This window comes from Colius striatus, chromosome 1, assembly GCF_028858725.1.
Source record: "Colius striatus isolate bColStr4 chromosome 1, bColStr4.1.hap1, whole genome shotgun sequence".
NCBI classification, from domain to species: domain Eukaryota; kingdom Metazoa; phylum Chordata; class Aves; order Coliiformes; family Coliidae; genus Colius; species Colius striatus.
The window spans coordinates 66116867-66132656 of NC_084759.1; the positions used below are offsets into that span (position 1 = coordinate 66116867).

General features: G+C 38.6%; 1 protein-coding gene across 1 annotated transcript in view; it reads left to right on the forward strand.

The window, feature by feature from the left end:
• The window catches only part of AFF3 (ALF transcription elongation factor 3), a 327140-nt gene that overhangs the window by 174628 nt on the left and 136722 nt on the right, over positions 1–15790 (forward strand). Inside the window, exon 5 of the mRNA XM_061998729.1 lies at positions 13036–13122. Within this exon, the coding sequence (XP_061854713.1) occupies positions 13036–13122 (87 nt within the window). The remainder of the gene's footprint in view (positions 1–13035; positions 13123–15790) is intronic.

A 15790-nucleotide genomic window follows, 5' to 3' on the forward strand; every position in this document is an offset into this window, starting at 1 on the left:
AATGTTTTAGAGAGTTGTAAAAACTTTTGTTAGCATCATTTTTTGTAACATTCTAGCTGTAAAACCAAGCTGTCTTCATACTAAGAGTCTGGTACAACATCAGTGGAGAATACCTGGAGATGATGAAACAGCAGGATACACTAAATTGATGTAGGCTTTCTGTGCATATGAGAGTTTCATAAGTTCCATTATTTCATAACCAATCTACTTAACAAACTGCTTCAAAGATCTGTTTCTTTTTCTTTCCATTCATTTAATTCAGTTTCAACCAATCTGGATAAATCTAAATGTATTTAGGTTTAGTTAAAGTGATTTAAAACCATTGCTTTTTTTAAATGGGTGCATATTTCTTATGCAGACAATGCCTACAATAATGAATAAGATACTAGTGTTAGTCTGCTTCTTAATGAAATAAGCAGTATAATGGATAAATCCAGAACATGTGCTTTAGGAGCAGAATTAAGGCTTCAGTGCATGTTTTCACACCTTCTACTGTTTTTTTCCAAATGGAGTCACAGAATGGCATTGTCACCCTCAGTGCCATTTGTGCTGGGACAGGGATTTTCTTAAGGGATTTTCTGACTCAAAATTCTTTCAACTTTAATTCCAATTTTATGTGTTTTACCTCCTAATAATAGTATGGTACTTACAGAGATTACAGGGGTGCTGAGATGCTTAATTCAGGTTTGCAGAATACCTTGCAAATAAAAGCCACTGTGTACAATAAGCACTAAATATTCTTCCAGGGCTTAAAGCAGACAAAGACAATGATAGCTTTGAAGAACTCAATATAAACACTAGATAGGCATGAATTGTACGGCTAAAGAACAGTCTCCTTCACTGCTCCATGAGTATATTTGCAGCTAGGGAGAAGCACGATTTAAAATTAGTTTTAACAAGAAATGCCAGATTTCCTAGGGACAACAGGGGCAAACGAAGGGTCTCTCCCTGACAGCTTCCCAAAGGCCACTCCTTGTATATCTGGGATTTGACAAGTGCTACTTCGTGCTCCTGGCATTTTTCTACACAGCAGCAACAGACTGGCCTCAAGCCCTCTGCTCACTCTTGCTGGTCGTTTCAGGGTGCAGGACTGGATCTTTTCTCTGAGTCTGCCACAGTACAAAACTGCAGCCTCTGAAGCGCAGGGACTGTGATTGTGCCAGCTCTGCAAGCAAGAGCAGTGCCTCATGCACTCACGCTCTGATGAACCTTGTCACAGGACTTCTCTCCTAAACATCCAAAACAGCCTGCAGATTAATGTAGAAAAAGTAGTCTATTCATACCTGCTGATTTTTTGCTTTGACTCTGTGAAACAGATAAAGATTATAACAGAAGCCCAATGTACTCTGCTTGCCAAACCCTTTACTGTGATGCAAAAGGCTCTGATTATCTGCTTTCGCCTCAATAAGCTGTGCAAAAACTGGAACATAGCAGCAGGACTTCGGTCATACCACTTTCTAGGCTTTATTTTTGCCTCTGTTCTCAACAATGAGACCTCCACCCTTGTTGTGTACACTTTGCATTGGCCAGGGTTCACACTGTGCATGTCTGGGGGTCTTAGAAGTCCTTGAGGGACTTTAGATGGTGAGTGCATCCACCAGGACTTCTCTAGTAAATTCTTCAGCTATTTTGAGGAGTCCTCCAATACACATTTTCTTCCCATTTTCCTATCCCATATGCTTTTGATACATACTTTGGACAAAATCCTTCAAGCATCAACACTGGAAGATGTCAAAAAGAAAAGGAAATCACCAATATAAAATACAGTCAGATGATCTAGCTCTCAAAAGTTTCTGTCAATTAACAGATCAATAAATTCAGCAGTTCAAGGTGCAGTAGTAGTTTTGAGGAGGTTCAGCTACATGTTTTATCCTTGGTAGAGAATATAATATCCTTGGTAGAATACCTGTATCATTGCACTGTGCAAACATTGTGAATTAATTTTTTACTGTTAATTCAGTCCCAAAGTTATCCAGTAATTTAACTAAGAAGGACTATCTTTTGAATCTCTGCCCACTTGTGCTGGTATCTTTACCACTGTAAAGGTCAACAAAACATTCTATTCCTTGTAGCTTCTGAGAAAAATCATATCCCACAAATACACAGTGTCATGTACACGTTACAAGATAATGCTCATCCCAGAGAAATTATAACCTAGATGTGCATATAGGAATTGAGACTACATACGGGGAAAAGGAATTGCTATTAACTTAGTTTTCCAAATGCAGCAGGATCTGGCCAGCGTTTTACATCACAAAGAGCCTTGGGAACAGGCCCACCAGCCTGTCACTCTAGCACCAAGCCCCACTTCGCCACCTTGCTGGATTTTTTCCAGTGTGGGCAGCTGATTCTCTAGGAGAATCCAGGTTGTTTTCCTGAGTAGCTCTGGAGGGAGGAAGAAGATGTTTGCACCTGACTCCCACTCCTGATGAGGATTCATTTCCCAGGCCCTGGGATGAGAGGTTAGTAGTATAGATACCCGATATCCTCTTTCCTCTATGCCTACCAGAGGAAGGAGAGCATGTGCATTACTGAAGACAACAGGAAATAAAAAGCCACTCTGAATAGTGGCTTTGCCTACATGGACCTACTGGAATACTGTTCTACACAGTCTGGTCCTGACTCTAGGGGATTGAGGCTTGGCACCTGTTGGAGAACAACTTAGCTTTCCTCTGGTGTTCAACTGCTCTTCCAGGCTGAGATAGAATCCAAATGTGAGTTTTTAGAATAAAAAGATGACAGTCAGCCAGATACGCTTTTCACAACATTAAAACTGGAAAACCCAATACTGGTGTGTCTATACATTTAAAGGAAACATTTCAGATGATCACAGATCACCTTTCGAGAACAACAATATCTCTTAATATGAAGGTATTAAAAGAGGGGTTTATGAATGCTTGACTTTCATCCTGATTTGTAGACAGACACGATACATAATATGGTAATGCTCTCAGATTTGGCGATAGAGTCATAACCTCAGAAATGGTCTAAGGAAAAATATCAGGACAGCCTAGCTGAAATAATAGCACTGCAGTGAAGTAATATCAGAACTCTCCCTCAACTTCTGTGATTGTAGCAACTAGAGAGGTCCTGCACTGATCCAGATCTCTGTGCTAGGTGTCATACAAACATGTAAGAAATACAGGTTTGCTATAGGAGGCAAAAGGCCAGATTCAAAACCACTTGGAGGCACTTCAGGACTGAATTTTGAGGTCCCTTTCATCCCTTAAGACTCTGTGATTCTGCGATTCTGAGAATCTGAATTCCATTTCTAGACAATATAGGAAGTCAGTTTCAGATGATGCTCCAGATCCTAGGTCTGCTGATGTTCCTCACGCTGAAGTCTGTCTTTCTGTAACTATAGCAAGAGTGTTGGGCAGGTTCCTTCATCACAAGGATCCCTCAGTTAAATCCACATAGTTAATTGTGAGGCATCTAGATCTTATACCATCCAGGACAACAGGGGACAACTACAGGCAATACATTATTGATACATAAGGAAAGAGCAAACTTTAGTTTCTCTTTTCTAAAACACAGTGGAACATCCCTTTCTTTTAATTACTGCTTTTGTCATCAGTACCTAGCACTCACATGTGAATGCAAATGGCTCACGTATATTCTCAACTTATAAAGCCTGCATTTACAGCCATAAATGCTAAAGACTTTGATGGACTGAAAAAGAATCTCCAAAATAAAGAACAAAAATCCCACTTGGGTACATTTTAGATGTGAGTCTGAATGGTGTATTTTATCACCAAGTCTGACTAGTGTTCTGACTTGTGTAAGAAGCCAGATAACTGCTGCCACTCTCTAGTTTTGAACACATTGTCTTGTATTTGACTGAAGCATATAATTCAGAAAAGCACCCTTTCTTGATCTTAAGACTTCAAGAAATGGAGACAGGCGTTTCCATAGCACTGTGTCCCAACAATGAACCACTAGCTCATCAGAAGTCATTCTTTCTTTTCCTAACTTCTGTTTGTCTTTATGTCTTTCTATCATTTGGCTCATGATAGAAGAAGTTAGTGGGTTTCTTTTTTTTCTCTTATTGTGAACTTACAACATGTTCCACTGAGACCTGTTGGGAAATTTCGTATATGTGGACTCCTATTATCCTTCATTTTTTTCAATCATCTCTTGTGAATGCTGTTGAAGTTGTTGAGTAGAGGTTCTACTTTTTATCTTGGGACACTTGACAGTTGGCTACAAACAAGTTTCCTAAAAGTCAAGTTAAAGGGGTTTTTTTCCCTATAAAGATGCTTACGCAAATCAAGCATAATAGCTCTTAATCTAACAGGCTAATCTCTGTAAATAACTGTAATTTTTTTTTCTATTTTTCACCTTATCAGAATTTCCAGCATTTTTGAAAAAAATGCAATCAAATTAAAAGGCTCTCCCAGCATTGATCTCAACAATTTTGCTGTGCTATCTCTCCATTTACAAATCCACAATAATGGAACAAGCTCTTTGGGTAAGAGCATGAGATGTTGGGAGATTATTTTCAGTTGCTTGTCCTCTAGTGATCTTCAACTCATTTCCAGGTCCAATGTCACAGTCTATCAGGTATTTATGGTATTCTTCATTTGTGGACATGAGTTTGTCTGTGCTCAACTCTGGACACCTCTGTACTCTTAGCTGAACTGGTCTCTGTTGGCTTCAGCCATCATATTGTGTCACTGTGCTACCATTAGAATACAAACTATCAAGATTTAACATCTTTCTGTCAATTCAGATCTAGGAGGCACATGATCCAACCTTGAGAACAGATGGTTGAATTCACATATACTGAAGCACACAGTGCTACACTGATTTTGTAATCTCATTCAGAATAAATGGCTTCTATATGAACAGATTCCCCAAGTTGTCAGAGCAGCATAAACAAAATGGTTTGCTAATTGCAGTCAGATATATCCATGAAGGGTTGTCCGGGAGGGATTTACAGGCTGCTTTACTTACAGAACCTTTCTGTGTTACAGCAAGGAAAAGGGGAGTCCCTACCTTGATGCTCATCTATAAAGTCTGAGGTCCCAGCCTGGTGTGATTTTCACGTGTAAATTGAGCACATTTCATCTAATATTATTAAGAAAACACAAGTGTGAAACTTCTTGGAGCTGTGCTTTATAAAGCCATCATTGAGAGCAATTTCATTTATAACACTTGAATTCTGACTTTTTTTTTTTTATGGTCTTTTCTTATCCTCTCTGTCATATTTTCACACCGACCAAGAAGTTTGTCTTAGTAGCACAGAACAGAAGCTTTCTTTCTTCTTGTTATGTTTGGGAGCCTTTTGTTAGCTGAAAGTTATTCTGGTAGCATCTTAAACCTTTACCCAGAGCACAAACTATTTTCTTCATGTAATGCCTGCCCATAATTTGTGGACAGAGCACACAGGCACTACTGTGTTACCTGTAAGTTCATGAAGTTTGAAATAATTAGCTGACTGAACAAAATGAGCTAACATTATCAGTTCATACCTACTGGTGAATCTCTGCTCCAGATGTACAAAAAAGTTCTTTGTATGAGCCCTAGAGTTCTCAGGAAGTAAATAAGTCTTTATGGTATTGCCAGTCCTCTTAAACTGGCTTCAGGAGTATGAAAGACTGAAACTAAGAACAAATTAGGCCAACTCAGTTACCTGCTATGTTACCTTCTGTACAGGAGATGAACCAGGACCACTAATGTACATATCAGAAAGCTTCCAGCCTCCCACAAAATAAGAAACTTGAAAAATTTGTCTAGTTTTAAAAAATCTAGATTTTTTTTTTCCCCCACAAATCTTGTTTCCATGACCTCCTTAAATTTAGCAATGTATATGTGTTTGCAAGAAAGGGATGTTTATAATATAGTAGAATATTATATGCATTTGTGTTTAAGATATTTCCCATGATGACATTTTTATCTTCTCCAAGCTGCAGTTTGGAAAACTTAGTAAATTTGTCTGATTTTTAGCTTTTGGCATTTTTTTTGTCTGCTAATTTGCCCACATTGATACAATCGTCCACCAAAAATAAGGTAAGATTGTTACCAGTATCCTAGCCTTTATTTTCAGTAGCCTTTGTTTTAACTTCTTGAAATGTTTCCAGAGCAATGGTGAGGTCACTACCATTTCTTTGTTAGCAGACTGCAGAATTAACATGCTTGTTATAACCACTGAAAATGTCGGCTATGCGCACTTTTTCATTATTATCTGAAATCATGCAGAGATCTGGACCTTGAAGTATCCTAGGTCTTTTCCTTTCCTCTTTCTCCTCCCCCCATTCCCAAGAGGCAGCTATTCATCTTCATTAGCTACTTCTGTTAGCTTGCTGCCAACTGCGACTAGAAAACTAGCTGCATCAGTCTTGCATGGCAATTCAGGAATTAGAATCCACAGTCCTTGGGTGCAGGAGGTTAATGCACTAATAAAGATTGTACCTTGATTAACCACATCATCTCAGCTTGCCCGGGCAAGGCTGGTTTGCAGACAGTTTGTCATATCATATGGCCCAGTGCATTCATCTAAAAACAGAACTTCTTAGCTAAGAACAGATATTCATCACTGTAACTAAAGGAGAAATTTTGTCCATTTGGTTTTCATTTCATTGAAGATTGTTTAAAAGTTATTAAAGAAATCTTAAAAATTCTGTTCTATTTACCCATAAAAGGGTCACGATCTTCCTTTTCTGACAGTTTGAGATAAATCTTTAACACTTGCTCTTAGATTCGAGCCACATTTCTCTTCAGTATCCATAGCTCCTTCTGGACTTATGGGTTCATTTAGTCCTCCAAAAATGAATAAAAATTTGCAAGACTCTTTGTTAAAGAATTATAGTCATACAATGAAGGACCTAAATATGTCAGTTTGATAAGTAAGTAGCTGTATCCTTCTTTTACATTTATCTGTGCTAGATTGCTGAAGCTTGACTAAACGTTGCAGGTTATTTGGAGAATGGTTCCACTAAAGCAGAGATAATGTATTCCAAACAGAAACTTATTGCACTGGCACTTGTGATTTGCTGTAGAGTGAATTGATCAACAGATCACGTTGCAAATGTTCATGATTTGGAATGGTTTAGTTCTGTAGATACCAAATATCTGTAGATTTAATGCTGAACACATTCTTTAATGCTGCAGTCTGCAAAATATCTGACTTTTTCCTTTTCCAAGGGCCTAGTGTCTCCATTTTTTCTTTTTTCATTAGCCCCAGCCCACAAGCGTGCTCACACACATGCACAGACACAGAGAGTCCTGTTTCTATCAAGCAAATTCAGCTGATGCCCATCTGTGAAGGTCTGAAGAACCATGCACAGCACAAATGACATAGTCACAAGCCACACATTTACCTTTGTTTCTTTGCTTAGAACAAAAAAAAAAAAGTCCTTGACAAGCATTCTCTCCTGGATTGTCATATGTCTTTGGATGTTATACCAATGCAGCCAATTGAAAGGAACTCGTAAGACAGAAAGCAACAGGGCGTTTGAAGGGTCTTGGGACTGGAGCCAAAGGGGAAATGTGGTAGAATGTGTTTTGCAGCAGATTGCTATGAAAAAAAGTGATTCCTTGAAATCATTTTAGCAGGAGTAGGGGAGATAGAAGAACTCCTGGCAGAGGTTCAGTGCAGAACTGGCACCTAGCTTGGCATAAATGGTTTCTTTAAAGCTGTTTCAGCTCCGTGACAGGGAGCTCATAGTAGTTCCCCTATTTCATCCTTCAGATAGTGAGTGAAGTCATGTTTGCCACTTATCTCAAATTTGGAAAGCATTTTGCATCATATATGATATAAATATTAACTATAAATTAAAACCTGCTTAAGTGAGTGGATGGAAAAAAGGTAAAACAGGAAACAGCAGAAGCTGGAAAATGGCAAGATATTTTGTTGGGTGGTGGTGGCTCTGAATAATGTGTTACCAAAATGCTAATGGCAAACTAAAAGATGCTGAAATGGAAAGAGGAAAATGATCAAGGCTTATGAAGAAGCAGCTTTATCTTTCTGTTTTACAGGTGTATATTTGAAGTTTGAGTTTAAAAAGTTGCAACAATAACATGTACTAGATGAACCAATTTTAAAAAAAAAAAGAAAATTTGCTGAAAATTTGCTGATAAGGTTCATGGGAACCTTATCATAGTGAGATGCTGTCAACTTCCCCATAGTCTCCAAAAGTTTCAGTGTCAGACTCTTTGCTTTGGATGTTTGATATTAAAATCATAGCCATATTGTCAGCTAGTGGCAGTGTAGCTTCACTGAACTGAAAGGGATCTTTGCAACTGACAGCACTTAAAGAGAGTCTCCTGTGTTTAAAAAAAGTCTATTTTACGAAGACAGAAGAGTAACTGGATTAGAGTTTCTCAAACTGTGTCCTGTGATCACTCGCTAAAAGGTCTTGGAAAGTTATGTGTTAGCTTTGCGTTGCCTTGACTTCCACATGAATAAATATGTCTAATGCTTCACTAAAATCTGCATTTTAGTGTGAGTAATTACAAAGAGAGAACCTCTGCGGTTTCCGTGAACTAAACCAGCAGAGTATTTACAAAGGAAAATTGTGTCTCACCAATCTCCTATAATTCCTGCAACCTGTCAGTAGAACAGTGGATTAAGTTGAGCCAGCTAAAATAACTTTCAAAAGGTGTTTGACAGAGTCCTTTGTGAGATGCTACAAACATTTCTTAAATCATCATCTGTGGAGAGACAAAATATTATGAATCAAAAATTGGCTAAGTGAGCAAAAGCAAAGAGGAGGATTAAATAGTCAATATTCTTAATGGCCCAATCATAAGTTCCTATTTTGGCAGCAAATGAACACCAAGATAATACACGTGACTAGACTTTAAATCTAGATGGTACTGATCTCCCTCCTTTTTATTAATTACAATTTTTCTGAATCAATTCAGCTATTCCCGATATCATGTAAGATTGATGGCACTAGATAAATAGCATTGCCTTAATTCTAGAGTGAATAGAATACTATTATTTACCTCTGCATGGTACTTTTCCTGAAAAATTACCTACAAGCTAGGATTAAAAGCCCCAAACAAAACACTGCCAAGCAGTCATTAATCCACAAGAAATGTCTTGTTACTTAATTGTTGCTGCGGAAACTGAATTTGGAGCAAGGATACGCAATACTATAGATTTCTTTATTTGAAGGCTTTCCCTTCAGTAAGAAGAAAAGCCAAGTTGGCACGTTGTCTAAGATTAACTAGGCTTGGACCTTTATAGCTTGTAAAACTGGACATTTATGTATAACTGTTGAAAAGTGATTTAGTACAGGGGAAGACGAGCAGAGCTGTAGAGTTACAATGTGTGTGTGAAATGAGACGTGCCATCACCACCACTGCAAATATGTCAGTGTGAAAAAACATCACTGCAGCCTTCACAAGAAGAAACATGGATTAACAAAAAGAGGGGGTCTCAGAGCCACCCCTCAGTCTTGTAAGTCTGGCCACAGGAGGAAGAGGGCAGTTATCATCATCTCAAACAAGCAGTTCAGCACACGTGCTTATCCACATGTGTTTTTAAGCAGTCCAGTCAGGGCTTCCTTCTTTGATCCAGAAATCTGGGTTTTACCCAATTCTGGAACCCAAATGGCTTCTTGGTGCTTCCTTTAATTAACGTTGTTCAGGACTTTAAGGTTAACTGAATCAAGTTTGGAGAAAGATCTAAATTGACTTTAAATAAGACTGTTATCTTGTAGCAGCTGGAAAATTTTCTAATGCTGAGTATTTTGGAATTACTTTTTTGTTTCATTTATGCTAAAAAAATATTTTTTTCTCTTTCTAGTTTCAAAAATCTTTTGTGTCAAATAATGTTCTAATTCAAATTTTCCTCAACCCATTTGAAATGCTGTTTTCAATCCAGTAGGTGCCTTATGCTAATTCTGCCAATCCCAAACTCCAGACAGACAAGTTAGCTGAGCAGAAAACTGAAGCTGTGTATGAAAGTTTATTTTAACCATAAAAGTTGTGTCCTTTCTATTTAGTTAGTTAGATTTAGTTAGTTACATTTTCAAACATTTCACACCATGTACTAAAAAAAGTTCTTGATATAATCACGTCACCACTAGTGGTTTTAATCTGTCTCTAATATCTTCAGATAGAGTCTAAAATCATGAGATCTGTCACGCAGGAACTTACTGGGGATATGTTTCTGCCTGACTTTGCAAAGTATGACACTTGCAGGACACCTAAATCCTTTCTCCTGATTCTGTTCTTGGCAGCCAGGTGCATGTATTTTAGTGTTTCTCTTTTCAAAAAATATTATACTACATTTAAATCTTACCACTCCTTAGCAGTGACAACCTATATTTTGGAATATTTTTCATGTTAGCTTTCTGATGCTTTTTTTTTCCTACTTTGATTCCATTTTACAGTTGTTGGAATTCCAAAGAGTAATGACAAATATGCCATATGACCTCAATTCAAAATATTATCCTAGTAAATTCACATTTGGATATTCATGATAATGGCAATTATTAACCCTGGCAAATACCAGTGGTCTTCTGAAATCTTTGTGTCAGAAAGGGTTACATTAAATTTAAAGTATGTAGAAAGCTTTATTATATACTAAACTCAAACTAAAAAGGGAGAAGAGAAGCTAGCTGGGAAAAAAAAAAAAAAAGACCATTACAGACATTTTTCATTTAAGTGTGGATGAAAAATAATCTTGGGGAAAAGAAGAAATGAAAGATTTTGACATGTCAAAAAAAAAAGGTCACCCTTATTTTTAATCAGCCCTCTGATCCTTTCCCTGGTTGGAGGCATCATTGTCAGACACAGGCAGGCAAGGTGGGAGGGAAGAGCTCTACTGCTGTAACAGATTGGCTTCTGCATTGCATATAGCAGACCTCTCAGAGATATTTCCCTGAAGGTGACAGTGAGGGTCAGCCATGGTATAACCTGAAGGAACTGCTTCTTGGGCAAGTGGAAATCCTAACTCCTGAATAGCATATTCACAAGTAGGAAAACTTCAGGTCAATGTCACCAGACGTTCCCAGTCTGGTTGCCTCGATTCTTGAATTGAGAGATAACATAAAGCATTGCCCTTCAGAAGAAAGGGACACTTAGTTCATTCCTTTAAGTAGTTTCAGTTCTCAGCACCTCAACTGGTAGGGAAGAACACTTTGTTTGGGAATGGGGTTTTACCACTGGAGAAACCTCTTTAGTCTGTGTGCACAACATCCCGTTTTCTAGAAAGTAAGCAAATGGTCCTGGTAAGGAAAACACAGAGAAAAGCAGGTGAGAAAGCAATACTATTTTAGATCATAGCCTTAGAATTAAATATCCACATTGCAAATCTCCTTTTTGTCCATTTATTGTTTTAAATCTATACCATTGGACTATTTTTCAATATGTAATTCCTTAATATTTTGAAAACAATGGCAAGTGTGCCAGGTACTTGTAGCAAACAGCAATCTGGTTGCCTGTTACTTGTTGCCTGAGTTTAAGGAACTTAACTGTATATTAGAAATTACTATATACTACTATTGCTGGCACTTATCAGGTAAGGAAGTCGTAAGATGAACAATCTGCCTCAAAGAACTGAAAAGCAAAGTAATTCTTGTACTGAAACTGCAGACCAGATGATGCTCTGATTAGAGGCATGCATGTAGATTACAGAAGTATGATAAATCATGTAACATTTTTAGTGTCAAATGAAAGAATGCAGTTTTTATTATGAAATAAACTGTTTATCAAGAATGCATTAAAGGTGACATTTATTACTAATAAACTATGTTGAAAGGGCTGATCCTTTCATTGGCAGAACAGAGACTTTCCTCTATGTCCCAGCTTAGTCAGTGCTGGGTCAGAAAGTACTTCCATCAGCACTAATGAGGGATGGGCAAGAGACTCAATCGCTCCTTTTTTCAAACCAGAACACTTTCTTTTCTCTTTAAAAAGGAATGAGTCATGGAAATATAACTCCAGCATTATTTTGGGACTGATAGTGAATCTCAGCACGACTCCTTGCAATATCACTGAGAAACAATTCCACAGTCAGCTAATGGTATCAAAACCCAGTAAAGAATCTGCCAAACAAACTTGATGATAGTGTCAATGAGCCCCTTGCTTCAGCAAGATGCTATTTGCTCTTCACCTCTTGAAACTTTGGGACGACTCTTCAGGGTTACCATGTTCCACTCTTCATATTAGTTCTGTTAAGTTACTGTGTACCAAATATTATGGCTACTAGTGCTGAACATGCCAAAAAACATGACCATCCTTTTACACCCTGCACTAGAGAGGAATATGAAGCCTCTCTCTTAACAAATTTGTTGTCTGGAATGTTTAATTTACACCTCCCCAAAAGCAGCCTTGCTTTGGAGACAAACTCATTTAGGCTTGAATGATAACAGTATTGAATTTGTGTCTACCTGCTACTTGAAGCCACGTCAAGGATGACTGCATGCAAATCAGGTCAAGCTGTGTACGTCTCTTAGCTATTAAAAAATATCCTTCAAAACAACACAGGGAGGAGACAAAGGTGGAGTGTGGCTCACCTTGTTTAGGGCTTGCCACATGTCTGTGCCCTGCAAGGCACAAATACATTGCAGTTTGGAACTTGTTCAACTCCTTTACAGTGATAAAAGCAATTTTAGGAATTAACCATTGAGCAAGTGTTAAGCATTTGTCATTCTGACCTTATCTGTGAATTCTATTTTGTGATTAGTCCATAGTGTGTACCCCATTACTTGGTCATGAATTTAATATTTTTTGTTCCTATACTTCAAAAAATAGCTCTTCTGTTAGTCTCAGCAGCCAGAATGCATTCCATGATTAAAACGTGGTTGTGAATTGTCAGAGAAATCAAACTTCTTAAACTTAAGATGCATTAACAATTCAGGAAAATGAAGCAGTGCTTAAAAACAGCTCTCAAGAGTCTGTGATACAAATCAATGTAGTTCATGTATTGTCTGAATTACATATAAACTGGGCATTTCCTAAGGGTTGCAGTAGCTTAAATATTCCACTACCCAGGCACTCTTGTTACTGATATACTATCATTGCCTTATATTTCAATGTCTTTCTAAATGCAGTTTGCTGTACAATATTGTTTTTCAGGAGATGACCCATTCATGGCCTCCACCACTGTCAGCTATTCATACACCAGGAAAGGCAGAACAAAGCAAATTTTCCTTCCCAAACAAGGTAAGACATGCAACATCATGTAGAGCCATGCTTCCTGCACCTCAAAATGTGTTGTATATGAGCACTGACTAAGCAGATGAGGTCTCTGGAAAGAGCTGGATGCCATGTTGATGACCTTCTCCATGTGAGTGCCAATATTCCCTGCCTTCCCCCTGCTTACAGTCTCTGCAGGGCTTACATGGTCTTGTTTGCATATCTCCTGCTAGCAGCATTGATACTGGTGTGTACGTCATGGGTTCCTCACCGCAATGCAAAACCGCAGGTGTCCCTGGTGGGATGTACAGATGTGGTGCCTTCTGTGGGCACCTGCTGAGCCTCCTGGCTGATACCTCAGGGCACATACAGCTGCTGTGGGTCAATGAAGCTCCTGCTTTATTTGGCTTCACTAGCTGATATTTATTTTGAAACAATTGAGGTGTGAGGATGGGCTTTGCTGCTTTTACACTGACCTCGTCAGTTGGAAGCAGAGAAGCAGACATACATACTCTGTCACCAACCTGTCTTCAGGGCCAACTTTGCTTGAGGGTCGGGCAGCCCAGTGCCGTGATGCCCAGAAGAGCCACAGAAGTATTTTCCAGGGAACTATTTGGTCCCTCAAGGGAACAAGGCCACTGGTCAAGCTGACAGCTCCACTATTGTATGCATATCCCAGGGAAGATACAGTGCAGCATGGTAAAGCTCATTGGCACGAGCTTGGGGAAAACACTTTATATATACTTGGTAAGTCAGGAGAGAAGACAGCTATCCTATGCGAGAGCCAATAAAAATTTCATATTGTATCACCATATACTCTTTGCATGCCACAAACATATTTCATGAAGTATCCAAGCTTGAAAGACTGTACTGTTGCTGTTTATATGACCTTTTGCCTGTTAAAGCAAGCTCCTTTGTTAACTTTTAAGTCCATTCTGCAAAATTTAGTGCAGGGAATAATTATAACCACAAAGCCAAGAAACCGTCAGATTTTGCCTACAGTAAAACAGCTTTTCCATGGATGAGAGTGTCATGATTTTGAAGTACCAGAGGTGTAAACCAAAACATCTCTGACATGTTATGAAAGAAAAAGAAGGAAATAACTCTCTGTCTCTTTACCCACTGAATGCAGACAGATGATTGAAAATGGTAGGTGGCCTAGCAGCTTGTTACGTTAAAGTAAGTCCAGTGAGAGATAGACGGATCGACAGCTTACAAGCAGGTGAGGCGCTCAGATAGGGATGACAAAAACAAAGTGATACTTGCAGCAACTGCAGTTTCTGCCACAGTTATCACCACCCAGTGTGCTGGCATGGCACGCCTGCAGATGTGCATTGTTGAGGTAGCACCTATCAGCCTATCCGGGTGGCCTTCATGAATACACTTCCTCACAACTAAATGTCTTGTGGTAAATACAAGAACAGCAGATGCCACATGCCATAGGACAAAGCAGCCCACACCATAGGACAAAGATATGTGAATGATGGTTTATATTGACTTCCTCATCTTTTCTCTACCTGTTCATTTCTCTCTCTGGGAAATATTCTAATAGCTGGAACTGCAGAGCCATTTCAAAGATGTACCATTCATTTTTAAAGCGTCTTTTCTAGGTAGTTTCCCTTTCTCTTGCTAAAGTAGTGATTCCATTTTATTTAAGCTTAGGATGGACAAGATCTAATCCAATAACATATGAGCATACTTCTGTACATATAATAACATCACGATTGTTTTGTGTCCCGGGTGGTCTGCAAGGTCAGATGTTAGAATGCTTTGTATGAGATGGGAAAGAAGGATCTAAGAAAACTCACCAGCATCTTGGAAAAATCCTGTGTTGCCAATGATTGATAATGTTCATTTTAGACACCACCTCTATTTTAAAATATTTTTAAATAATCAAAAGCTACTTGTGTGGCTTACTCCGAATCCATACAGTTGCCGACTTTAGAAGGCATCTACTTTTCTCAGGCTCCAAAATGCAAAGAATGGTTTCCAAAGTTTTCAAACTTGTGTTTGAAACCTGCATAAGCTATCTATTGCTTTTCACAAAGCATGGTGTAAAATATTTATTCCATCTCGTACGGGAAGTCTCCATAACTCTTAGCAAGCTTTCTCACAGGTAACCTGTGTGGCTGTCCCAACTTGTTAAAGCCTAAGGACTACACCAAACTTGTAGATCGCACATTATTCAGATAAATGAGCCTGTCAGCTAAGCAGTGGCTACGGCCAGCAAAGAGGCTAAAAGGCTAAATTCAGGGCATCAGCTTCATCTCTTAGTTCCAACCGTACCGTGGTACTGTGAATTCATTTTCAGTCTTTATGGCAGTGGTGAGATACCAGTTCATTTGCAATGCCTCTTCCAGGCAAAGAAACAAATAGACTGCAATCCTTTTTAACTGAAGACAGTTCCCAAGAGTAAAGATACTTATCATTTTGGGAATGGGAAAATGAGAGGCTTGTAGGACTTCTGCACTGTTGCAAGGATGCAAATCATCCTTACTTTTCCATCTATAAAAACTGAGTGTCAGCATCATTAGTTCACATTCATGCCACATTGCTTTTAACCTGCAACTCGAGTAATTAGTGATCTGACTGCTTGAAACTTGAAATTTATTAATTAGGCTATTAAAGTTGCAAAGGCCACAGCAATTGTATCTAGGCTGGTTTTGAAATCAGTAATAAAAGCAAATAACTGAGG